Source organism: Solea senegalensis, unplaced genomic scaffold, assembly GCF_019176455.1.
Source record: "Solea senegalensis isolate Sse05_10M unplaced genomic scaffold, IFAPA_SoseM_1 scf7180000013663, whole genome shotgun sequence".
Lineage (NCBI taxonomy): Eukaryota > Metazoa > Chordata > Actinopteri > Pleuronectiformes > Soleidae > Solea > Solea senegalensis.
In genome coordinates, this window is record NW_025320863.1 from 23,935 (window position 1) to 51,040 (window position 27,106).

Consider the following 27,106-nt stretch of genomic DNA (forward strand, 5'->3'; position numbering starts at 1 on the left):
GTTGTTGTTGTTGTTGGAGACCGTGCGTCCCCGGCAGCGGTGGCCGCGCTGTGAGGCGCTGGAGGCGGCGGAGGTGAGCTGCGCGCTCCGCGGCGCATGACCGCGGTATGGAGATGTTGCGCCGCTCCTCTGTGTTTGCCGCTGAAGTCTTCGACCGCTCGCCCACCGACAAGGAGCTGGTGTCCCAGGCCAAAGCTCTGTGCAGGGACTACATCCATTCCAGGCTGAACCGTGCCGGGATAGGCTGGTCCAACCCGGAGCACGGGCTGTGTGCGTCAGGGGGGACATTAGGGGAGATATCGTCGGTTCTGCTGTGGCTGGGTGAGTCTTACTTCTTTAATGACTTTACTTTACTTTATTACCATGCTTAAAACACACTAGACCCGGATTAAGAATATTCATATAGAAAATATTCCTGTTATATAATCTTCATACTATATATATGAACAGATGTTTACAGTGAGTTGATTCTCACCAGTGCTGAGGGAGCAAAGGTCACGAGACTTAAGGGTTACATCGACATATAGTAGGGCTGAAACGATCACTCGATTGTTCATCGATTCTTCATTGATTTATTGATAATTGATCGTTAAAACTTTGAAAAAATGATCATCTTCTTAAATGTGAACATTTTCTGGTGTCTTTAGAACAAAGAAATCATTCAAACTCAAACAATTTGGTTTGTAGACAAAACAAGACATTTGCGAACGTCGTCATTGATCAACATTTTGTGACATTTTATGGACCAAACAATGAGCAAATATAATCATGTCAATGTCTTTATTAACCCTAATAAATACTCATACATGACGCCAGCTTTATATTCAGGTCTTTTTTGAGCATTACGTGAATATTGATGTTGTATGAGTCTAATGTGGTAATGCTAATGTGTAAGGATAAGGACACAAGAAGAAGAATCATGCTCTTTAATCAGCATCTTGATATGACTCACCTGCCGGGTGGATGGAGTATTGTAATGAAGGTGTAGCGCTCACTTCAAATCATGAAACATGAGACAATAACAGATAATAAAGCTGGCGACACGAGCAGTGATGCAGTGGCTAGCATTGTTGCCTCACAGCAAGAAGAACGCCTCTCTTAGTATCAGTAATAGTAATAAGCGGCGCTTCCCTTGGGTACCAGTGTAGAATGGTACGATAAGGACAGGGTAGAGCGAGACGGAGCTGCAGGATGTCCTCCATTGTTGTATGTTGGTGTCACGTTCAATGTCGTCCTTTGCTGTTATCGCACAAAGACGACGTCACACTACAAGTAAAGGTACTGTAGTGTACTGTAGTGTGCTGTAGCAAGCCTGACCCCGTGCTTTACCATTCCAAACCGAACCGTACCGTGATGGAAACACAGCACATGTTGGCCCTGCGATGGACCACTGACCTTTCGAAGGTGTGACCCGGCCTTTCACCCCATGTCTGCTGGGATTGGCTCTAGCCCCTGGAGACCCTCATGTGGAGGCTCACCGGTGACTTTAAAGTCTATGCAACGTATGTGCAGTTGACCGACATCCAGTAGATGCAAATATCTAATCACATGTAGAGATTGTTAAGACGAGCTGCTGAAGTTCAAACCGAGCATCAAAATGGAGGAAAAAGGTGATTTAATGTCACTTTTCCATTGTACAGGTCGAGCTCTACGTGACTCATTTTTCTTTGCTTTTCCGTGATGGATAGAACCTGGTGTTTTTTTTGGGACCTGCTCTGGCAAGGTTCCAAAATGTGACGTCAACAGTCTGCTGGTCACTCACTGGTCAGAGAGTGTCGTCAATGGAAGAGTCATTTGAGCCGAACCCAATCAGTTCAGTTAAAGAGTTCTGAAATATGTGTTCATCTCTAACAACATTTAGAAAATCAATCAATATATCATATAATCTGTGATGTTAGTTGCAGTCCTACCACTCACTGAACTGTTCTTGAAAAAGATGAATCAGTTAAACATGGAAAACAATATTACTGAACGTACAGTTGTCTTTGTGGGGGTGGAGTTATGTTGTGGGATTAACTTCACTCAAAGACTTTGAAGTGATTCCAGGATCTCCAGCAAAAACAAAGGGACACAGCTTCATCTCAGACGCTGTTTCCTGTTTGGATGTTTGCCCACTGTGAACACTGAGGTTTCACTTTACTGTCACTGAGAGTGTTTTTTTTTGAAAAATGCTTGTGCTGATTCCTAACGGGATGGTTTGGCAGATGTGTGGGTAGAGAGGATTTAAAATGAGTTTGAAAACTGTCTGAGCCCAAAATCTGTTGTCGATTGTCAGTCAGTTACTTTTGGACCTTAAAGTTTTCTGAGCGACTGAATCCAGTTCTACAGCTCATTAATGAAAAGTCAATTCGTTTCACAAAGTGCACATTCCCCATGTATTGCTCATCATTGTCATGTTGTTAATTCTTCTTAGCTCAAAAGTTAACAAATGACACCATTAGCATTTAATCAAACAAACACACACAAGTGTTTGTTTGATTAAATGTATACTCTAAAAGGTCTTAAAGGACATTTCTGCACATTTGTTTAGGGACCCAAGATGTGACCCACCTTTGGGTCCCAACCCAGTCTTAGGGAACCACAGTTATAGCAGGTTGATCTAAAATAGACCATATTGTAGATTTTGTCGAGAATTGTACTGAAATGTGATTCTTTTGGCCGGGCGAAAAGAGTGAGGTGTCTTTCAACTTGAAGGTTGTGGGTTCAATTCCAGGCTCTGATGTGTTCTTGGGCAAGACACTTAATAAAGATGAATGGTACAACTGTAGTGTAAAGCAGCTTTGAGTGGAAAAGTGCTATATAAATACAAACCATTTACCATTACAGCAATGCACTAGCACTAGCACTAGCACTAGCACTAGCGACCTGTCCTGTTAGTACCCCACCGTTCACCTTATGTCAGCCGGGATTTGCTCCAGCCCTCAACGACTCACATACTCACATACTCAGTGAGTGAGTTATCGTCTGACTTTGTTTTTGTTGTGTCCAGGTGACGAGTTGGAGTACCTTCGACCCAATGTTTACCGCAACGTAGCGCGACAGTTGAACATCACCGTGGCGTCAGAGGGTGTGGTGTCTGACGCCTTCCTGGCTGTGGCTGCAGACATTTTCTCCACAGGTGAGTCCTCATTTGCTGTGTTTCTATTATGGCATGGTAGGGTTTGGTTTGGTTCAGAAGGGTACGGTTTGGAATCCTAAAGCCCTGGGTCAGCCCTGCGTTCCGACGGACGCGGAGCATGAGGTCATACCAGTGCGGCAACAATAAATGATGACACCGGTTTGTGGCTTTGATGGATGGATAGATAGGTAGACAGGCAGGCAGGCAGGCAGACAGACAGACAGACAGACAGACAGACAGATAGATAGATGATGAGTCGAGAAATGGCCTCAAATGACGACCATACCATGTAACAGTTACTGTACTGAACCAAACCGTTGCACTCAGTGGGAACATGGCTAAAGTGTGTAGTGCTGTTGTAAACCATGCTGTGTAAGCAAGCCTGCATCACAAGACTGCTTTTTTTAATCTGGTTCATCTCTGACCCTCACAGACTTGGGCTTAAAAGTAAAGGATTTGTCCTTTTAGGGAAGTTGCTCTTTTAGAAGCAGGATAGGGTCCAAGCAGAGCTCAAGACTAAAGAGACAAAGACAGAGAGAACTTACTGTATGTTACCACTCCTATGAATGGTTATTCTGTAAATGACAGTACACCTGATACAAGAGTGATTTCAGTCTAGATTTCCATGTAAACACTCCGTAAGATGTCTAACCACAGGCTTCTCCAGTTAATCATTATCCCTGCCCGGAAAGGAAACCCAGGCAAAACATTCAGTCCTTATTAGGTGAATGTGATTGTTACAGACAGTTTGGACCCCACCCATGCTGAGCTCAGTCATGAATCTCTGCTGGCTTAATCCTCGGGGAATGTTACAAAGCAATGTGCTGCGAAGGTAATTAAGAGTCAAACGCAAACAGGATAAATCAGGTCAGGCGGGTCTTTAAAAAAACCTCAAATACTGTACCTCAATCCAAACATGGGGTTTTGTTTGAGGGTTTAAACATTGTCCTCAATCATAGCAGTCTGAGGCTATATGGCATTGAACCCAAGACCACACATCAGCCCAAAAGCAACTCTATTATCTTGCTGTTCATTGCATTCATTGCTAAAACTAAGGGTCCTTATGAGGCTCTTATGTTATGTTTGCCCACCCTGACCACAGACTGACGGTTGGCACACGGAAGTCCTGGGCAGCAGTAGATAATGACCTCAGACTTTTCTGAGTGTGGTGAAACACCAGCCAGATGAGAGATTCCTTCATTGTTCTTCATTGAAAATACAGAATTTCCTTGGACTAGATAATTGTTTTGGTTCTGCAGTCTATGCCCTTTTGACGCTAACGTATATTTAACGCCGTCGCAGACAAAAGCCAGATGTTCGTGGACGTGACGCGGAACCAAGCGCTCCAGTCAAGTTCAGCACAGTTTGGAAACAGCACACTCTCATCTCACTGTTTCTACTGTGGGGTGTGTGTGTGTGTGTGTGTGTGTGTTAGGTGGTGACCCACACAGTATACATCAGGGGTCTCAAAAAAACAAAAAATAGATCAAATTATTACAAATACTGACCAACAGTGAACAACAATAATACTTTAGGTTACATTTGAATCATATTTAATCATTTAAGAGCTTGTTTAGTGTTTTAATTACTATTGTCTACATTTTTTTATGTTTTTGTTGTTTACAGATTCCTTCTGTATCATAAATTTAAATTTTTTTTGTTGTGAACTACAGTATATATCAAATCAAACACTTTTAGACCGGCCCCCTCCTGACCAGCCTAGAAGTTCACTGGCCCCCAGGTCTTTTTGAGTTTGAGTCCCCTGGTATACATGGTACACAGTGTGGCTGCCAATAGATTAAAGGAAGCGATAGATACTTTATTGATCCCGAAGGAAATTCAAGCATCCAGCAGCAGTAACATACATTGAACATACACAGGACACAGTAAGTCAAGTCCAATCACGTCACAAACACAGTTTATTGCCTTAAAGGGCTTTACAGCCTGTAATGGGGGGAAAATACTCAGGACGGACCAGAGGGGAGGGGTCTCTCTCTCCAAGGACAAACATAGTAATAGTAAACAACAGAGGACAAGCTTTGTTTGCGCCGCAGTCTTCTCTGTGGTGCACGGAAGTGACAATTCTGTGTCAACCGGTCAACGGACTGCAGTGTGTCTCACACCCTTTACATCCCTGTGCGTGGTGCCTCAGGTGCTAGAAGGGGGGAGGGTGATGGTTGGTTATGTTGGTACCCGTCTTCATGTTTTACACGAGAAATGCAAATAATTGCATAATTTGTTTAGCACTATTCATACACAGGGCAACTCAAGTGCTTTACAAGGGCATAGAAATGCATGGAGAAAATCACAGAATAAAAGCAAGACATTCAAATTAGAATAGTACTTAAAATCATGAGAGATAAAGGTGTGATTTGATTTAAACACAAGAGTGAATTGATAACTGAGAAGATTATTTCCAAATTTAAGAGACAGCTGCAGTAAATAAGGATGTTTTCAGGCCTGAGCTGACCTCAGGTGTTCAGGACGTTTGTCCCACAGGTGAGGAGCAGAGGAACTGAATGCTGCTTCACTTTGTTTGATTCTGCATCTGGGAAACACACAGTAAACCTGTTCCTGATGATCTTAGAGCTCTGGATGCTTCATAGGGAAATAACAAGTCTGCAAGACCATTCTGACTCTTGCTCTGTAGACCAAGAGTCAGATTTTGGACTCTATCGGTTGACTCACAGGAAGCCAGTGTAGTGATCTGAGGACCGGTGTGATGTGGTCCACTTTCCTGGTGTTAGTCACGACTCCAGTCGTTTGGCTGGCCATGCCACCTATATTTAGAAGCGACTTATACAGCAAAAAAATACACTATGTCATATATGACCACAAGAGGGCACCATCCACACTTGTGACAATTGAGCGCTGCTACTGCACCACCGAAGAAATGACAAGACTAAACCATAAAGGCAGAGAGAACACAGATAAAATGGCAACTTAAAGAAAAAGCTGTACCGCAGAATTTAAACTGCAAAGTATGCAGCCGAGGACGGTAATCGAGCAAGCCTGGATTAAGAAAACCAATGGCAAAATATGTTGCTGGTGTTTGAGCAGAGAGACAGTAGATACACCGACTTTTATGTACAGTATATGCCAATGCTTTACACTGAGCCGTTAATATCAGTAGATATACTACATATACACTGGTTTACACCCAAAATAAAATGGGTTAGTGGGTTTAAGAGGAAGATATTCTCTATTGTTGGGATTCTAGGAGTTAATCAAAGAACGAGGACTGTAGCAGACATAATGTATAAACGCTGCGGAAACAGTGTGAAAACTTTACTCAACACAATCTTCTGCATCAACGCTGCCTGTCTGCAGCTCCGAGCTTCGTGTTTGGATTTCCTTCTCTGTGGGTTGGACAGGCACGCAGGCCCTAATGCCTGGCTGCTGCTGCTGCTGCTGCTGCTGCTGCCGCCGCCGCCGCCGCTGCTGCTGTTTCCTGATTTGTTGATCCGTCTTTGGAGAGCGCTGCTGACAGAGACTTTTTCTGCACTAAAACCTAAGTCAACTATACTCAAACAGAGCATTTTTGTTCAATCTGTTCATGCATCAGACATTAGGATGTAGATCCAGCCTTGGCCCAAAAGCCATCTCCTCATGGCCCACCTACTGGTCCCATCTGAACTGTGAACATTCAGAAAACCACATTTCCCTGTCCCTCAAAAAATGATGACACACATCTAAATCTAAATTATGACAAAAAAAAAATAAAAATATGATTAGACCTAATACTGTGCTCTATTTTGCTTTTCTGCACTTTATGGTGTGTGAAGGACTGGTCTGAGCAAAATGTTTATGTTTGAAACATTACTGCCAGCACAGCTATACTTCTATTTATTTATTATAATACATACATTTGTGCTGGTTTCAAATTTAGAAAATGAAATAAATATCCTGCTGTTTACTGGCTTACAGAAAAACATGTGGCCAGACTGCACACACTGTAATCTACTGTGTCACCTGTGTGTCCCTGTCAGGTATAACGTGGGGAAAGGTGGTGTCTCTGTACGCCGTGGCCGCGGCCTTGGCCGTGGACTGTGTCCGTCACGGTCACCCAGCCATGGTCCACACCATCGTCGACTGCATGGGCGAGTTTGTCCGCAAGAGTCTCACCTCCTGGTTAAAAAGAAGAGGTGGCTGGGTGAGAGGAAGTTGTGTTGTTTGTTTGTTTTTACCGCTGATTACTTGGAGTGTACGTTCAGAGATGTAAAACTACACTAATAGGTTTAAGCAAGTGAATATTTAGACAGCTAGTTATGTTTTAATTCATTTATTATCACCTGAAAATCACATCCTGCTGTGTTGTGTTAGCATACAATGAGATAGTTCTGTTACACTGGAGCTATGTTTGGTTCACAGTGTGTAAAACATTTAGTGGTGAGGTTGCATGTTGCAGCTGAATATCCCTCAGCTCACCCGTCCCTTCCGAGTGTGTCGGAGAACCTACCTAAGCCTTCAGTTAGCATCAAAACTCAAAAGATGTTTGGTTTGTGGCCTTTGTAGAGCTGACCAGGCTCATTCAATACAGTGAGTGTACACAAATATGTATTTAAGTATAGTTATTCAATCTTAAATCTTACATGGTGGTACTTAAACATGACAGATATCAGATTATCAATTGGAGCTTTGATGAGAATAAAGATTACATTTTTTTTTACCTAAAAAATAGAAAGGCTCTAATATTATAGATGAATATCGACTCTCAAATGTATTATGTGATGATGTAAAACTACAGTAAAGCTGGTGTAGGATTTCTCATTTATTCACACTCTTCAGGCAATATGGTGACAAAAACCAACCCATGGAACTGCTGTGAATATGATTACAGTGTAAAACAAACCTTGGTCAATTATGTCTTCATAGTTTCCTGAGACAACAGAGAGAGTAAGGTGGTAAAGTAAAGGTGACGTTGTGCATCGATACCAAAATAATTCAAGATTCCACTGGGAATGGGACCAACACTCAGGCTCACAGCTTGAAGAATTGCAGTTTTATTATTAATATTATTAAATGGTGAGGTTACATTTAGATTTATTTATTTATTCTGGAAATGAAATCCTGCAGGGAGACCATCGAGTGACACTTTTGCCACAATAAGCAACAAGGCCCTGCAATGGGCCTCTGTATGTATGTGTGTGTGTGTGTGTGTGTGTGTGTGTGTGTGTGCTGCTCTGCTGAAAAGAGAGCAGCGACCAAACAAATGAACCTTCTTGTCTTCAGAAACATGGCTGCACACAAGTTGGCTGAGTGTTGAGAATAAGTGGAGTGTGACAAAATGAAGAGCAATGCATTGTATAACTGACCTCATGAACACAAATGAGGGATTTGTCTGTTTCTCACAGCTGCAGCTGAAACTGAGAGAAAGACAAACACTGACCTGACTGTGGTGATTTATTAGTAACAGAAAGTATTGCATTTGGTTTTGTTGCAGCTAAAATCACTCTCGGTAATTAAACAAAGCTATAACCATAGAGAAAGTGTGTGATTTTACATCACAGCGCACAGGAGTTGTTGATCCACTGCTGCTATCATTAGTCATTTCACTGTGAAATCCATCGTTCAAATGTATGTAAGTGATGCAAACTTACCAAACACAGCAGCTCCTGTTTCCCTGCGAGCTAAAAATGCTTATTTGCTCCATGGAGTTTGGTGCAGGAGGGTAAGCAGTTTACACATGTCAGGTTACAGAAAATGCTGTTTAACGGTGAGATACTCTTAATATAGTGTACACTAAAGCTGGACTTATTAGACTTCATTCAAAGGGACATTTCAGGTGTTTTGTAGTACAGATCGAGCTCTGTGATCACACACACCAAAAAACATAAACTATCCTTTTATCTTTTTCTACATATTTCACCAATTCCGATTAACAACTCAATAGAAGTTGACTTAGATTATAATATAAAGGTTATTATGGAATTATTGATCAATCATGCCAAACACATGTCGCCTAGTCTTTATTAATGACATTAGCATAAGGCTTCAACATAATGACATAATGAATCAAGTGAGCTCCTGCTGTCCTCTCTGCTGTCCTCTCTGCTGTCCTCTCTGCTGTCACAGGTGGACGTCACAAAGTGCGTGGTCAACACTGACCCCAGCTTCCACTCACACTGGCTGGTGACCGCTGCCTGTGCTTTTGGACACTATGTGAAGGCCATCGTGTTGTACCTGCTGAGAGAGAGGTGAACGACGGAGAGCAAAGCCACCGGCACTGCACGCCACCGCCGCCCTGAAGCATCCACTGCTTTGGATTATGTTTACACTCATTTGCACTGAGCCTTCATTGATGGACACATAATCCCCTAAACACAGACTCCCTTCGCTCCCTATGCTCCCACGTGACTATTTATTATTATTATAATATGAATGTATAAAATCACTAATATTTTTAGCTTTTCATTTTCCTCACAAACAGCGGGTTTTCGTGCCTGTTTGAGTAGCGGTTTGGCCTCCCCTAGTGGCGGAAATGATAACTGCTTTTATTTTGGCACATAAATGGATGATTGGGTAGGGCTGCAACGATTACTTGATGAATCATCGTCAATCGATAAAATTAGTTTGAAATTTTTTCAATAATTAAAAAAACTCTGATTTCTAAAATATAAAAAAGTAATATTATTTGGTTCTTTACTTCATATTACAAGGACAAAAAACAAGACATTTCAGGTTTGGTCAATATTTTTCAAGAATTTCTAACATTTTATTGGCCAAACAGTTAATGGAGAAAGTCATCGTCAGATTAATCGATAATGAAAATAATTGCTAGTCGCAGCCCTAATGTAGACATTCATGAAGCCTCTCGTGTCTCTGCTTTTCACCTGGACACAAGCTGTCGAATGCATGTTAGATTTTTGATTTTTTAATCATCACAATAGCTAGCATCTAGCAATAGCGACAACGTCAGTTTTCAGAACTGTTTTTCCTTCATTTAGTTCTGAATTGAATTGAAGATTTCAATTCAATTCAAGAAGTTTCAATCTTGTATTATAGTTAATGTACAGACTCATGTGTTATCAGAATAATCAGTGAATGGAAAAAACACATTCGAACTGAGGTTCTATTTGTGTATAAATGTTTTAAAGGGATAGTTTGGGTGCTTTTAAAGGAATACTTCACTTATTTGCATTTAGCTTTGTATTACTAGAACAGGGGTAGTATTTTTGAAAAATTGTGCTTCCCAATTTCCCAGTTCCCTCTGAGTTGAGAAATATCTTTATTCTTTTTTTTGTTACGTGCTCACCAGGGACACTTGGTCCAAGCCTTGGTCGAAGGCTTGCAATTTTAACGCTAACTCTGCACTGCCAAAGATATGTGTTGCTTTGGAATTGGCTCACTCCCTGAATCAAAGTCCACTGAGAAAGGCAGTGATTTTACATAATGGCACACAGGATTCAGTTCATCTCACTTCACGGTGCTAAAGATGTTCTCTCTGGACTTTGGTGTGGGAGAGTTAACGGTTTACAAACTTGAGTATCCCAGTAGTAAGATGAAGTGGTGAACATATTCTTAAACTGTCATAGACTTCAGCTGGTGTCGATTTTATGTTGCTAAAATTAGGGCTGAACAATTCAGCGAAATGTTATCAAAATCTACTGCAATTTACAAATCCAAAATGTGTGTCAAATTACAATTTTGAAATTGTACTTGATGCTGTTCTACCGTGATTCCATGTATTTTATTGGATTGTGATGGCAGATGTGCAAAGTTTAAGTATGTTCCGTGTAAGCTTGAGCACTTTTAATAACATTTCAGTTTGTGTAAGAGTAAGATTTTGTTCCATGAATAATTTCACTTTCATGTTTTTCGGATTTTGTGATCCAACAAAAAAAAAAAAAAGTCTGTGTATTTAACAGTGAATAAGTTAATACACTCAGCTGGAATGTTCTTCCTGATGAATTATTAAATAAAACCCAAACCTTTTGTGAAACAGTAGAGGGAATGTTCTGAACGAGTATGTTGATGTACAACTTGACACAAAAGCTGGGAAGTGCTGACTCAGCATTCCCAACTAGTAAACAGAATGATGTCAATGTTCGAAGAACATGCAGCTGAGAATGCTGAGTCATGTCCTCATGCCGTGAGGTGAACTACCTTGCCTCTGCCTTTGATCCGCCCTCAGGATATGACACAAATAAATAAATAAACAAATAAACCTCAAAAGAACACAGCATTCCTTTATGAAAGTTTGACGGGTTTTTGACATATTATTTGACGTGTCTGAGAAAAACCACCGAATAGGGGGACATTTTGTCGACTTTACATTTGTGTGCGTGAAATTTGCAACGTGAACAATAGTTTGTCCTTCCTCTCACCGCTTATTGGATGTCGTGGGGAAAGCCCCGCCCCTTTCGGAATTCCTCAGCGGGACTCTCCTCCCATTGGTGGAGAGGGTCGGAGAGCAGAAAACAACAAACAAGATAGGGTGAGGACCGTCGGGATGGATGCAGGTGAGCGAGCCTTTACAGCAACAAAAGTCTGTGTTTCTTCTTCAGTTTATCAAACGTGTCAGCACACAGACTAGTCACAACACAGGGGGACACAAATGTCTCCCTCTGTCATGGTGGACTTGTATTTTCAGCCAATACGGCGCCTTATTTCTTCATAGCCTCGGTGACGTTAGCCCGCTAAAGTGATGACTAAAGCTAACTGCTAACTGTCGCTAGCCTGCTGGTATTGCTTAATGTAGTGACTTCCTGACGTTGACAGCTCAATGTTCTGTCCTGTAACTTCCTGTTACGTGTCCAACATGAAGTCAGTCTTAGTGACTTGTGTGTCTGTTGCGTCTTTTGTCCCCGTTAACATGACTAGTGCTAGTTAGTGCTAACGTGGTGCTCCGCCCAAGACGAACACAACCGAGCCGACGCTGTCCTGTCACCGTCACATGCACAAATGCTACGTCTCTGCTGGCTAATGTTGTTAGCTTTGAGAGAGAGAGAGAGAGAGAGAGATAACAACACTCAGTGAGAGAGAGCAGAGTTCTCTTTGTGTAAATCATAGTATTGTGTGTCACGTAACTGTTGTCAACTTTTCCTGTTAAACCAGGGCAACAAAACAATAGCATTTGATATTGCGATATAATAGTTCTTCAATAGCTATCAAAATGTCCAGATAGGTCAAACAGTGCGATGGATTTAAAATATGATTGAGCTTCACCATCAAAATAGTAACTTCCAAGTAGTTTCTACCGTTTATGAATAGACACTAAACAATTGAAAATACAACAATTCAATTCAATCCCCAAATACAGCAGTTTAAGTTCCTGTATTACACTTGTAAACACAATCGTCTGAATTTATTAGAATAAATACATTTACAGTTTATTAGTAGTATAAGTTTATTTTACGACACAATGTAGAATAAATAAGAGATGAAATACAAATATTCCAATGTCACAATGAAATATTTACAAAATCTAAAGTAATATATAAATATAAGAACATGCACTCCTCAAAAAGAATGGGAATATCGTAATACAACACCTGAGGAAAAACAATTATTAGAATTTGTGCATAGTGCAAATGTGCAGAATTGATTTTTTTATGTATGTGCTATCTACAGAAAGTACCCATTAAGTGCAGTTGTAGTGGTTCAATCTAACATTTGATTACATTTTGATGTTTGATGCATCCATAATTTTGCATTTTCCCGCTTTGCCACTTCTTCTTTTCTCCCCCCTTCATGTCATCATTTCATCACAGTGGATACATAGTATTTTATTTCTTATTTCTTTTCTTGACAAAAATATTCTTACTTCAATCCAAACCAGGCCTGGCAAAATCTTTTTTGTTTTCTCTCTTGGCGTTTCATGGCAGTTGGCATCCATAATGTCTCCTCCTCTTTTGCCTCTGCTTCTCCTTCTTGTCCTGTTTCTCTTTCATTATACAAGCTACTGATTATTTTACAGCTTGGTTCTAAACAAAATATTCAGAATTTTCCACCAGATGCTGTAATGAAGGTTTCCTTTTTGAAGCACAACTCAAATGTTTAGTCATGCACAACCATACAACAACCAGGCCATGTTCACTTAAAAAGTCACTTAAATCACACATTATTCCACATTCTTTTCTTGACCATGTCTGCATCCATAAGTGCATTTAGTTGAGCAGTTGAACAAGTGTATGTCAAACCTAAAAGTGGCCAGCAAGTATATATTCTTATTTTCTTACTTTGTTTTTGCAAAAATACGCCTGATGACCCCATAATGACCTTAGTCACCTTATGATTTTAAACATTTTGGCTTGAAACAATTTAATCACTTAAAAAAAATCAGTTTCTCAACTTTTATAGATGTCCAATATCAATTCAGTTTTCCCTAACTTTGTGGAGCTTGATTTAAAGGTGTGTCCCTTTTCTGCATGAAAAACACATCAATATGAAAGGTGAACCTTTATTTTATCCCTCAGGAAGAATCCTCCACTTGCTGCCTTGCATTTAAAATGAGACCTTGGTTAACCTAAAGATACATGGGTTTGAAATGCTTGCTACTGTTGTTGTAGGTATATATAGAACATCGTTACTGGAAATGCCTGCACTTCTTCTCGAGCAACTAATGGAAACCACATCTTTACTACCAGACAAATAGCTTCACTTAAATCAGCTGGATCACATTGCTACTGATCATTTACCACAAGCCCACAGTTGACGAACAGCATGTCTTGTTTTGCAGCTACCTTGACGTATGACACACTTCGCTTTGGAGAGTTTGAAGATTTTCCTGAGACCTCGGAGCCAGTGTGGATCCTAGGCAAAGAATACAATGCACTCGCAGGTAGGACTGGGAATTCAAGTGTGTATGAGACAGAGAAGAGTGAAAGTATTGTTTGTCGTGTTTCCATTGAGTGAACAGTTCAGTTTTGTACGGTATTTATTTTTTTGCTTTTCCATTAGGAATATTAGCAAAATAACCAGCACCTACATGTACTATGATGGGAACACATCAATACTGTGCTCCAGATCTTTCATTTGTTTCATTTGTAACACTCCAAACTTTTAGTTCAAAGTAGTCCAAGTTTCTTGGAGGCCTCCATCTTGTTTTTGTGATCTGTGAACCACTGTGGAAACATTGTTTCCATTTCTTACTAACATGGGAACTAGAGAGCATCAGCTGGGACTAGAATACATTATTATTCATAGTGTATTACACAGTATGTGCTCTGTGCGTACAGTGTACCAATTACAAGCTGGGCACGAGTTTCCTATTTGAAAAGTCTGTCTTACAGCATGTAAAACCATCAACATACTAGTTCCAAACCATCGGCATCCCCGGCACAGCACTCTCCTGGTTCTCCTCCTACCTCTCCGACCGCCATCATTACGTTTCCATAAACAACTTCAAATCAAATACCTTCCCTGTCTCCACTGGTGTTCCCCAAGGTTCGGTGCTCGGCCCCCTCCTCTTCATCATCTACATGCTTCCCCTTGGTCATATCATCCGTCATCATGGACTTGGTGGATATGTACCCAGGTGTACATATCCACCAAATCCATCACCCCAGTCATTCTCTCCACCATCACACACTGCCTCGCCGACATTAAAACCTGGATGGACCACAGTTTTCCTCAAGCTCAACAGCAACAAAACAAAACTCATCCTCACCGAACTCACTCAGTCACTCCCTCCCCCTCTGTACGCAATCTCGGCGCTATCAGAATCAGAATCAGAATCAGAATCAGCTTTATTGGCCAAGTATGTGAACACATACAAGGAATTTGACTCCGGTTTTATCCAACACACGCTGTACATTAAACGTAAATCAACATAACTTAACATACATTCAACGAAAGTGAATAAATAAGGTGTCCAGAGGTCCGGTCTATTTTTATATATAGATATATTTATGTATATAAACGATAAGGTGCAAAATAGTGAATAAATAATGAATAAATAAACTGTTCAAGTGTTCAGTAGTGTGACAGCCTGGGGGAAAAAACTGTTCTTGTGTCTGGCAGTTTTGGTGTACAGTGTTCTGTAACGCTGCCAGAGGGAAGAAGATCAAACAGGTTGTATCCTGGACTCCACCCTTTCAGTCAAACCCCACATAAACCATATTACCAAAACATCATTTTTCCACCTCCGCAATATTGCCCGTCTCCGTCCCTGCCTTTCACAATCCACTGCAGAAATCCTCATCCACGCCTTCATTACCTCCAGACTCGACTACTGCAATAGCCTCCTCTACGGTCTCCCCTCCACTCACCTTCAAAAACTACAATATATCCAGAACTCTGCTGCCCGCCTGCTCACCCACACCAGCTCCAGTTCCTTACCGCATACAATACAAGGTTCTCCTCATCACTTACAAGTCCCTCCATAACCTGGCCCCCTCATATCTCACTGACCTCCTCCAGCTACACTGTCCCACCCACCGCCTCAGATCCGCTGACTCCAGCCTCCTAACTCCCCTCAGGACAAAGAGCCGAATCCTGGGGGACCGAGCCTTTGCTGCCGCCGCCCCCACTCTCTGGAACTCACTCCCACAACCCATCAGGAACTCAGACTCACTACAGACATTCAAATCACACCTCAAAACACTTAACTGTCTATTTCCCATTGTTTTAATTCAGTCATGTCCTTTGTTTTTGTTTTTGTTTTGTTTTGTGTTTGTACAGCGTCTTTGAGTGTCTAGAAAAGCGCTATATAAATGTGATGTATTTTTATTATTGTTATTATTCTGATTTCATTTTCTAAACCTCTTGCTAAATGGCTGAAATCTGTTTTTTCTGGTGTCACTGGACACGACTTTGTTTTGCTGAGTTTGCATCCACCCACCTCCAGCTGCCTCTCGACACAGGGAGTGCACAGAGAGCAGTCACCTGTTTGTAATTCACTGACCGTTTAGAAGTACATCATCGTCATCATCATCATCATCACTTCAGAAATCCACAACTATCCCTTTCAAGTTGTCATGTAATTATCACGTGAGCACATGTTCTCTTTATCACTGTAAGAAGGTCGTTTCTGCTCCTTGTGCAGAGAAAGACGAGATTTTATCAGACGTCACTTCACGACTGTGGTTCACATACAGAAAAAACTTCCCTCCGATTGGTAAGTGAAAACCACTAGTGAGTGTTGTTGCTAAGCTCCTCACAGACCCACTCACTTCTTGTTAATGAAATGTGTTAATGAAGGATGTGTGTTCCAGGTGGAACAGGACCAACATCAGACACAGGATGGGGTTGCATGTTACGATGTGGACAGATGATCCTTGGTGAAGCCTTGTTGTGTCGACATTTAGGAAGAGGTAAGAGCGCTGTAGATAGTAGATAGATAATGTAGATAGCGTTATCTACATTCTGTCATATTGATGAAGGAGGAGGTGGGATAAAGTATTAATACAGCAACGTGTCAGCCTGACTTGTTAGATACTGTTATCAAACAGGTTTTTTTTAACCTTTTCTATAGACCTTATTTTGGGCAGAAACACGTAACTAGACGTGTGAGAGACTTCTGGTTTGGCGTTTCCTGTCGGCTTTACGCAGCAGGCAGATAATATTGCTTCAAATAAAATGGGAATGTGGATCCAAAGCCCCATAGAAACTTTTTTTCCTCTTCCGAGGAATCAGTAATCGCGGTGTGGCTTGAAGTCCTAAATATTCAGAAGCCACCAAAGTGTCCCTAAGTCTGTTCATTTCACTCTGTTGAAAATAAACCTTCAGAAGATCATTCCAGTACCGGAGATGTGTCTACGCTAGGAAACACTTCTGCTAAAACTTTTAATGCAATGTCAGCAGCCATGGTAAATTCACCGCTGATTCTGATTAAGTGTTGTTAGTGTCCGAGTTTGTGTCCCAAGTTTTTTTCCCCATTTTTTTTTTTTATAACTACTAAATACAAAATACTTTTTATTATAATTATGCAAATGAATGACATTTATCACACACACACAAGCACGCTTGCGCGCACACACACACACACACAAACGAGTGTCTTGTGACTTGTAAAGCAGTTGTTTTCAGTGTCAGTTAATTAAAAATATTTGTTCAGTACGTCCTCCATGACTGGAGCACAGACTCTGGACTGAAATACAGCAGCAGTGTGATGCTTAAATACTGAGATTTTAGACATTTCCCTGGTAATTGTCAGAGATTAACCCATGTTTTTAGGATTGTTAAGTCTTTTTTAACTGATTTACAGTTCGGCAGTGTTCAGCTCGATCCTTGTGTCTCCGGAGGTCTCCGGAGCACAGACTCAGTCTAATACAGTCACATACAGCAGCAGTTTATGCAGCTCGCCACTCAACACTGTCCAACTGTAAATCAGTTAAAAACACTTAGGAACAGCACCACTGATCGCCAGCGGCGAGCTGAATAAACTTCCGCTGTATGTGACTGTATCAGACTGAGTCTGTGCTCCGGTCATGGAGGACGTACTGAACAAATATGTTTAATTAGGACGTGTCAGAATGGTCAGTTATGACCTCTGTGTGACCTTTTCTTAACAATGTGTGTGTTTGTACGTCGCTGACTAAATACTGATGTGAACACACGTTTGCTGACTTTATCCGGCACATTAGCTTCATATATAAAATCCTCTGTAAAACACTGTGCTCCACTGTGCAGCCACCAACAGCACACTTGTCCCTCCGCGTTGACATAATACCGCTCTTCCTCCCTCGCCTGCACTCTCGCAGGGACAAGGTGGAGCTAAGGTGGAGCTCTCCAAGTAAACTTACTGGTGGGCGGTAACATTCACGGTGAAATGCGCATGCTGCCGTCATAAGCGCAGGGAATTCAACATTGCGTGTTTTATCGCCTATACTTAACACTAAGGGGGACCACGAAAACATGACTGAGTATTCTTTTTCCACACTTTGGCGACTGGTAGGGAAGTTGGACCTGAGTTACTTTGGCATTCTATAGTCTATTACTGTGAAGTTTCAGTGAAATTTAAATATTACAGATAAGGAACAAAGTGCAAGGCAGCAATAATTAGGCATTCATTTATCAGTTAATTAAAGCAGCTGCAGCTCACAGCTAATTCTAGGTACGCTCTTCTACATTTAAAGGGCTGGTTTGTCACTTTGTTACTACATCATGACCCTTCACAGTCGTGCTTATCACAGGAGCAAGAGTAATGTGAATGGAAGTTACTGTAACTGGCCAAAGAAGAAGCTGACAGCAGTAAAACAAACGCAGGTCCTCCTAATCTGGTATTTTATTTTTTAGGGGCATTTTAAGGTAGACTGACTGACTTTTCTGTAGTGAAATATTAGTGCAAGCATCAGTCGTGTGACTCCTGTGGTGATGTCACTAACTGCTCCTCCGCAGTAATCGGACAGTATGAAAACAGAGCTTGTTTTTTTCATGACTGTACTTTTTGTTCTCAGACTGGAGATGGGCCACAGACCAGAAACAAAGAGAAGACTACATCAGTATTCTCAACGCCTTCATTGACAAAAAAGACAGCTATTATTCCATCCATCAAATCGGTAATGACAGTCAGCCTTTCAGTTCTGTTCAGAGCTCACTCGCTCTGCGCTGAAACTCTTGGCTGAGTGCTTGTTTGTCCTCTCTGAACTCTGCAGCTCAAATGGGAGTTGGAGAGGGAAAGCCCATAGGTCAGTGGTATGGACCAAACACAGTGGCTCAGGTTCTAAAGTAAGTACTACGAAGTACTAAGATTTAAGTATTTTTGGAGTGAAAAATTCAACTTTTTTTCATCAACTTCTGCCATGCATCTGTTTGCAAGTATTAGAGAGAAATAATGAGAAATGTTCTTCAAAGATCTTGTTTTAGCTTCATTTAAATCCACAGATGGGATGTCACAGTGAAAACATGGCTGCCAACAGGGACACCAGGAGAAACACAATTTAGCCACTTCACTCAAGGCTCACTGATTAAAATCTATTTCTTCCTAATTGGACAACCAGCAGAGTCTGTCCCTATGAGTTAAAATCATTGGGGGTTTTTCCTGTGGACTTTGGTGCAGTCGAGTGAGCCATTTGTAAAGCTTTCATTCCATTAAATAGTGAGACAAAGCATCAGTACCTTTTGTTACCTGACTAAAATCTGCTTGTGCTGGTGTCGCTGCTGGCATCCATGTAAGTGTCTTTTAAATGTGTCATTGTGTTGTGTTGCTCCTAGGAAGCTGGCAGTGTTTGATACATGGAGCAGATTAGTTGTACACGTGGCAATGGACAACACTGTGGTCATCGAGGAGATCAGTGAGTTGTAATTTGCTGTCGTATGTCACATTTCGCACGATCAACACAGTGAGTCGATTGTGTTTACAGCAGCAGGATACTGTTCCGTAGTTCTATCCATAACTTATTCTGTCGTGTTCTCACGTGGGCTCACTCGGACATTATCTGAAATTTGAATTAGGGAGCCAGCAGAAGACGTTCCAGTGGATGTCTGGAGCAGCTATTTCAGACAATTGTGCTCTCACATCTGGAACATCACAGGAAAATGCCCCCTGAAAGCAGCTTATGTGACCGTATACAAAAAGTGGACGTAGTCTTCTGATTGCAATACAGACGTCCATTTTGAAGCCTCATGATTTGCTGGTCCTGTGGTTTTAGCAGTTTTCTAAACATACAGTCACATAGTGGACAGTATGAGCTGTCAATCACACTGGTGTCCACTCATATGTTCTGTACTCTCTGGGTTGTTTTTTTTACATGGTAACATCATTTAAGAAATATGACATCACATCCTATTGAATGCTAAAACTAGTTGAGACCATAACTCATTAGGAAAATGTTAAGATTAGTAATAAATCATGTGAGAATTCATTTCATTTTCCCATAGACTTAGATTCAAATGTGAAACGTCCATTTTGCAATCATTGGAGTCGCCCCCTGGTGGCTACTTCCTCGTCCATTTTTATTATACTGTTATATACTATTTTATATATGCAGTACCCATTCAATGTTCAATGAACTGACTGGTATTTACTATCCAAACGTTTGAAGCCTGTCAAGCAACACGTTGGACAGTTGTACTCTTGCATTTATAAATAGATACAGTCTATGGTTTAACTGCATAACTTCTTACTGATGTGGTTCAGTGTATTTTGTGTAACATAATGACAACCTGCAGCCTGACCTATGTTGTTGTTAAGCAGAATGGACAGTGTTGTCGTCTGTGTGACTGCAGAACGCCTCTGTATGCCGTGGCTGGACGCTGCAGGAGCCTGTGCAGAAGCAGCGGGAGTCTCAGAACTGAATGGCTGCCTGGAGGGAGCGTGTGCTCTGGCTGAGGAGGAGACGGCTCTGTGGAGACCTCTGGTCCTGCTCATCCCCCTCAGGCTGGGCCTGAGTGACATCAATGAGGCATACATCGAAACACTCAAGGTGTGAATGTTCATACTTTCATACCTACATAATTGTTCTTCACACACACATACACACACACACACACACTTGGTGTCCTTGTGAAATGCACGTACCCCTGCATTCAGAACATCGCCGTAAACATCCATCGTCCACCATTTTATCCTCACTGTCGTAAAAACTCACCACTGACGCTCCGCCTCCTGGTCATGTTACATGACATTACATTACATTACATGTCATTTAGCAGACGCTTTTATCCAAAGTGACTTACAATGGATGTGTGTCATGTGTATTTCTTTTCAACAAAGCCAGTGAACACAAGCTGTGGGTCCATGTCTGTGTGGTTTTTCATGCTTCTGTGCTTTTCAAAATAAGAAGAAGAAACACTTGCGTGGGGCCCCTCGCTTGGTCAGAAAGTCATTACCTCTTCCTCACCTCCTTCTGTCTGAAATGACACTATCGCTGCCTTGATCTTATAGCTGGTGCCATGAAGCAATATAATGTTTCTTGTGAGACCTCCTGATTCTGAAGTCTTGTTGCATCACTGTTTTCATCATCATCACTGTTTTTAGCAGGAGTGGAGACAGCCCCCAATCTCCCCACAACAAGCCATTTAACCATCACAATGACTGTGAAGCTGTTCATTCAGATTAGATTAAAGTCCTGCATAGTTCTGCTTAAAAAAGCTTTTACAAGCTTTTATATAGGTCAGATTAAAAGTGTGTTTCTTGTTTGGTTTGTCTCTTTTCACAGCAATGCTTCATGCTGCCACAGTCTCTGGGTGTGATCGGAGGGAAACCCAACAGTGCCCATTACTTCATCGGTTACGTGGGTACGTCTGTGAACCTGCTCTATGTGATGCGTTCACTTTGACCTCATCCATCTCCCACTGTACTGTTCTCTGCTCGTGTTCTTCATCAGGAGAGGAACTCATCTACTTGGACCCACACACCACACAGCTCGCAGTGGAGCCGTGTGACGACGGTCAGGTCCCCGACGACACGTACCACTGTCAGCATCCACCATGTCGCATGCACATCTGTGAGCTGGACCCGTCCATCGCAGCGGTAGGAACAGCAGGGAGACCTTTTTTTTTTATTGCAGAGCTTTTGTCTCTCACAGTAAAAGCCCACTGTAGATGATGATGATGATGATGATGATGATGATGGATGTGAGACAGCTGATTGTGTCTTCTGGTGTGTGGCCAGGGTTTCTTCTGCAAAACAGAGGACGAGTTTGACGACTGGTGTATGCGCATAAGAAGGGTATGTCTGTGTGTGAACACTGCTCTTCTGTTTGCTTGAATAAAGCATAAATCACATGTCCTCTTCCTCCAGCTGTCCTGCAAAAAAGGGGGTCTCCCCATGTTTGAACTGGTAGACAGTCAGCCATCTCACATGGTCAGCATCGACACCCTAAACCTTACTCCTGGTAAATATTCTGCACGTTTTCATTTTACACATTTACACAAAATGATGTCGTTAAATACTTAAAAACCCTGAAGTTTGATGGGTTTCGTTCACCCTGTCTTCACAGACTTCTCAGACTCGGACCGGTTGGAGCGATTCTTTGACTCGGAAGACGAAGAGTTTGAGATTCTTTCCCTGTGAGGAAAAAGCGAACAATGATTTACTGTTGACGACAGTAGGCGAGAGATTCTCTGTCTCTTCTCTGTATCAGAAGGAAAAGCCGGAGGGGGAGAACAATCTCTGGAGTCCTCTTCAGCTTGTCCAGCTCCAGCTCCAGCGGCATAGTCAGTGTGTGTGTGTGTGTGTCACACAGCGTTGTTCTCTGATCAACTTCCCGATTACTCTCTGTATCCAACGTCGACACCGTCCTGACGTAGCAGGAGCTCAGGATAAAATCTGTATGCACATCTTTACATATATGTGTTTGCATTATGAGTCTTAACACTTCAAATGTTTATTCTGGGCTGATTATGGTGCCTTTCCCAGACTCCATAAGTAAAAATATTGCCATAACAGTTTTATGTTGTATAGAACATGATGGATCATGACGCCCATGGCTTCCGCGATTTGTCACTAATGACTGTAACAGCCTGTAATGAAACCAAAATAAGTCGAGCCTTCACACAACTTGTGTTAATTATTCCATGCCAAGTTTGAACATATACACTCGTTCATTTAAAGATTATTTATTTAATCTACACAATATATAGACATGTAAGAGGATTAAAAATCGAAAAAAATAAAATCCCAACCACTCACTCACTCACTCATCTTCTGCCGCTTTATCCTCATAAACCACATGAAGGTTGATGATCCCATCTGACATGGGGCCAAAGGCGGGGTACAGCCTACAGGGACGTGGATACAACCAACCATCCGCTCTAACATTCACATCTACAGGCAATTTAGAGTCCAGTTTGCCTCATCCCCAGATCTGCATGTTTTTGGTAAAAGCCCAACCAGATCTTTGAAAATTGCCTATTTTTCTTATTTTTCGCAGCAAAAAGACCTTCTGCTTTCAGTCAAGTAATGACGCATTCAAGTGATTAAGCAGCAGCAGCAGCAACATTATCCTTTATGTTCACTCTATGTCCACTCTATGTTCACTCTATGTCCACTCTATGTCCACTCTATGTCCACTCTATGTCCACTCTATGTCCACTTGCTCTCACTCTATCTTGTCATAGATTTGAGCTGTTGCAGGAAGAGGGAAGCAGTGAGTAAAGTCGATTCAGAGTGAGTAAAGTCAAACTCTTACAAACACAACGTGTCATATGTTGGTGAAAACAAGCATTTTTTAGTGGACAAAACAGAATGTAAGGCTGCAATTGCCCAATAGGTTCACATCGTAGCTATTGCTGCTGTGCCGAGGCTGCTGGTCAACCCCCGACAGCGTTCACTTCCATAGCTCTCCCAGTGGCAGATTCTGGGCCGTGTTGACTGCATTCAGGCTGTGGGAGGTGATGTCTTTGTGCACGTCTTCAATGCTCTGAGAAGCATCAATTACCTACAACAGAAACATGTGGTTTTATTTAAAGCTGCTGTCAGTGAGTTCACCTTTTGACTAACTTCACATATTTTGCAACATTTGCATCCGTTCATCGGTTAAATTCATTGGCCGACGGTTGGGAAGAAAATAACTGCTGTTCCTGCTTTTTATATACACGCGATACAGTCTGTGCTTAGTGAAGTGTTTACTGGTATACCGAGTACCGTGTTCGCTTTGGCCTCAGCTGAGCGCTTGCAGGTTTACTTGTGCTACCTGTGGAAGTTAACACAAATGATGCAGCAACCATTGACACGAGTGCCACATTTCAAAATCAGCTGTCGTGTTGAAGAAGACATGGATCTCCTACCTGCCAGTTAACTGAAGGATCCTTCATCAGATGTTCAAATTTCTGTTGCACCGCTCTTTGGAAAACACTGGTCTCGTATCGCTCTTCTCCGAACTGGCCTCTGAGCGCAGCCTCAGTGGGACTGAGCTGTAGAAACATCACCAGGTCGGGCTCCGGCAGTCCTACGTCAGGTTTCATGCACCAGTCCAGAGAGAAACCCTGGAGAAGACGGGACGCGTCTAGCTCTTTGTTTTAGCTCATGTATTGATACAGTCTGAACGGATGAGACTCACCGGCTTGGCACTGGTGAAAGCAACTCCAGAGAAGGCGTATCTATCCACGACCAGAGTGACGCCCTGCTCCAGCTTCTTCTTCATCACAGGTCTGTGGGTCAGAAGAATTTGAATATGCAGTCAGTGTGAGCAAAATATAACACATATGGTCAATTTTATTTGCAGGAACATGGACTGTGTTCAGTGTGGTTGAGCAGCATGAGAGCCCAAACAATGTGGCCTGTTTTAGATTTATCTGGGGAGGTCATTTTTAATCTATAATTTGGTTGAGCTATATCAAGCCCAGGAGACAATTGAGACGAGTCAATTCTGTCTCCATCAGAAAGTTCAAATGTGTCTTGTGGCTTTGGTTTTTAATAATTTATAAAATTAATTGTCCACTGTTTTGAGTGGGTTTTGGGTTTTTTTTTTTTTTTAAATTAAAACAATCTTTCTCATTTTTCAGCTCCTTAAATGTGAATCTTTTGTGGTTTCTTTGCTCCACGTAACGTAACAAAGCAATCATTCAAACTGAAAAGCTATGTACCGTGAGCTACGAACACAGCGATTTTCTCTGTGGACTTTGGTCTGGGACAGGAAATGATTTGCAAAATGTGGTTTCCAGTTAGGAGAGTGCTGTGACAAATGTATTAAGATATCACAAATAAATGCTGGCAGATGTTTTAGATTTAGGTGAATCATTAAAGTGACTAAAATCATTTTTTCTGGTGTCCCTCTTGGCAGCCATGTTGCCAGTGTTCTCTGTGGATTATGTGTTAGGGTACTCAACCATCATGAATGTAATTAAACACACCTTTGATTTTCTCTCTGCAGTGACATAAACACTAGTAAAAACAAGTGAAACGTGAGAAATGAGGCTGAACGAGGATAAATGTAAAAATGTATGCAGGTTGCCTGCAATGATTTATGAAATCCAGCAGATGTCGCTGTTCAGCGATACACACACATGAACGTGCCACACTCGACAAGGCGTCCTCTACCTAGAACTATTTTGATGATATTCTGCTATTCAAGTATGTTTCTAGCACCATAACAACTCACTGACATGGGAAATTCCATAATGACCGTCTCCATACTGACTTAGGAGGAGGTCAAAAATGTTGGATCAGATGTCGGTCATTTCAAAATGTAAAGCATCTTAGTTGAGTCATGTCAGCTGAGACTGGCACAGCGTCACCCACGACCCTCATGTGGAGGATAAAGCAGTGAAAGATGTCAGAGAGTTACTTGTGTTTCCCAGTAAATCCTTTTTACACACAGTACAGTTTGAGTTTAAACTGTAGACACGGTTTAACACTTTAACATTGTTATTCATTGCTAACGATGACTCTCAGTGACACAGTCATCACTCCCAGCTCCGACTTCCAATGTAAATGGAATGCAGCACACATTACATTACGTGTCATTTAGCAGACGCGTTTATCAAGAGCGACTTACAATGGACAATCAGCCAGGGGTGGAGTCGAACTTGCGACCATGATGTCTTTCGCACTCAGGGTACCGGTCTAAACCACTGATCCACTGCACACGTCTAAGGAGTTCAACACAAGCTGGCTTCATGTCACAACGCTTGTTTACGTTGCTAGTGTCGCATGACGCGAGTGTGTGACGTCAGTCATCGGAACTACTGTCGATACTTTCATGGTTTTTCATTGTGTCACAACTTACTGTCTATACTTTCATGGTTTTTCATTGTGTCATAACTTACTGTCTATACTTTCATGGTTTTTAATTGTGTCATAACTTACTGTCTATACTTTCATGGTTTTTAATAGTGTCATAACTTACTGTCTATACAATCATGGTTTTTCATTGTGTCATAACTTACTGTCTATACTTTCATGGTTTTTATTGTGTCATAACTTACTGTCTATACTTTCATGGTTTTGTCATAACTTACTGTCTATACTTTCATGGTTTTTCATTGTGTCTTACTGTCTATACTTACTCATGGTTTTTCATAACTTACTGTCTATACTTTCATGTGTGTCATAACTTACTGTCTATACTTTCGTGGTTTCTGATAGTGTCATAACTTACACGAGCTCCCAGCGGTTTGCAGAGAAGAGCAGGTGAACCGTGTGGTCCTCCAGCTCACTCTTCTTCTCCAGGTAAGCGCTGATCAGCTGACCGATAGTCGTGGTCCTGTCTGCAGCACAGTTACGTCACAACTCGTTAAATCAACCGTACACAACCGTATAATTCTACAATATTACGTTTAAGTAGACAAAGTGACAAAGGACGTCACGTCTTTACCGGGGAAGCGCATCATCTCCGCGGGTCGGCCGCTCTGCTGCAGCGCCTGAACCAGCTTCTTACACTGCGTGGTTTTCCCGGCTCTGTCCACTCCCTCCAGGACAATGAGCGCTCCTCTCTTCGCCGCCATTACAGCGTGTTTGTGTGTGAAAACAACAACAACAACAACAACAACAACAGGAAACACTTACCCGCCTTTTACTGAAAAAAACCACAACACGGAAGGATAGCGACGCACTTCCGCTTCCGCTATTCTTTTCTGAGATTTTATGACGGTTGGCAAACAACGATTTGGTCCATTACCGCCACCGTCTGGTGTGGAGTGTGGATCGAAACGTTAATCCAACAAGTGAAAATAATGATAATAATAACAATAATAATAGAAATAATTCTATTTATATCTCTATATACAGATATACATACTACAAAACAACCTATATGTGCATAAGTCGTAAATCTACGAGAATAAAGTCGTCATATTCTAACGTGTTGTTTTAGAAGAGGAGTTTATCACATGAATCCACATACTGTACTACAAGGTGTTGGGGTCGGAGACGCTGTGCTCGCCGGACCTCGACTCAGTCGTTCCAGCTATTTTCTCCTCCACAAACGCAGCGATTTACTTTTCTGATACTTATGACAATGTGACAAAAGTATCTCCTTGTTTGTGAAAACACAGCACTCATTTTAACAACTCTCCTCCTCTAAAACAACAGGTTAGAATATTAGGACTTTATTCTCCTAAATTTAGGACTTTATTCTTGTAAATTTACGACTTTATTCTTGTAAATGTACGACTTTATTCTTGTAAATTTACGACTTTATTCTTGTAAATGTACGACTT

The 27,106-nt window shown here is 41.7% G+C and overlaps 3 protein-coding genes across 3 annotated transcripts; 2 read left to right on the forward strand and 1 right to left on the reverse strand.

Moving 5' to 3' along the window:
* boka (BCL2 family apoptosis regulator BOK a) lies at positions 1 to 10,249 on the forward strand. The gene is made up of 4 exons (XM_044015561.1): positions 1 to 321; positions 2,990 to 3,118; positions 7,108 to 7,271; positions 9,194 to 10,249. The coding sequence occupies exons 1-4, from the start codon at positions 108 to 110 to the stop codon at positions 9,317 to 9,319; spliced, it is 633 nt and encodes a 210-aa protein (XP_043871496.1). The 5' UTR covers positions 1 to 107; the 3' UTR covers positions 9,320 to 10,249.
* A 1,277-nt stretch (positions 10,250 to 11,526) lies between these two features.
* Positions 11,527 to 22,640, forward strand: LOC122760462 (cysteine protease ATG4B). The gene is made up of 13 exons (XM_044015562.1): positions 11,527 to 11,580; positions 13,800 to 13,901; positions 16,107 to 16,178; positions 16,276 to 16,374; positions 18,460 to 18,561; positions 18,658 to 18,730; positions 19,217 to 19,296; positions 20,231 to 20,427; positions 21,163 to 21,241; positions 21,331 to 21,476; positions 21,618 to 21,674; positions 21,747 to 21,840; positions 21,946 to 22,640. The coding sequence occupies exons 1-13, from the start codon at positions 11,571 to 11,573 to the stop codon at positions 22,017 to 22,019; spliced, it is 1,185 nt and encodes a 394-aa protein (XP_043871497.1). The 5' UTR covers positions 11,527 to 11,570; the 3' UTR covers positions 22,020 to 22,640.
* A 627-nt stretch (positions 22,641 to 23,267) lies between these two features.
* LOC122760463 (thymidylate kinase-like) lies at positions 23,268 to 26,470 on the reverse strand. The gene is made up of 5 exons (XM_044015563.1): positions 26,263 to 26,470; positions 26,047 to 26,155; positions 24,007 to 24,097; positions 23,735 to 23,932; positions 23,268 to 23,385 (listed from the first exon to the last, which is right to left on the reverse strand). The coding sequence occupies exons 1-5, from the start codon at positions 26,390 to 26,392 to the stop codon at positions 23,275 to 23,277; spliced, it is 639 nt and encodes a 212-aa protein (XP_043871498.1). The 5' UTR covers positions 26,393 to 26,470; the 3' UTR covers positions 23,268 to 23,274.
* Between the last annotated feature and the right edge of the window lie 636 nt (positions 26,471 to 27,106).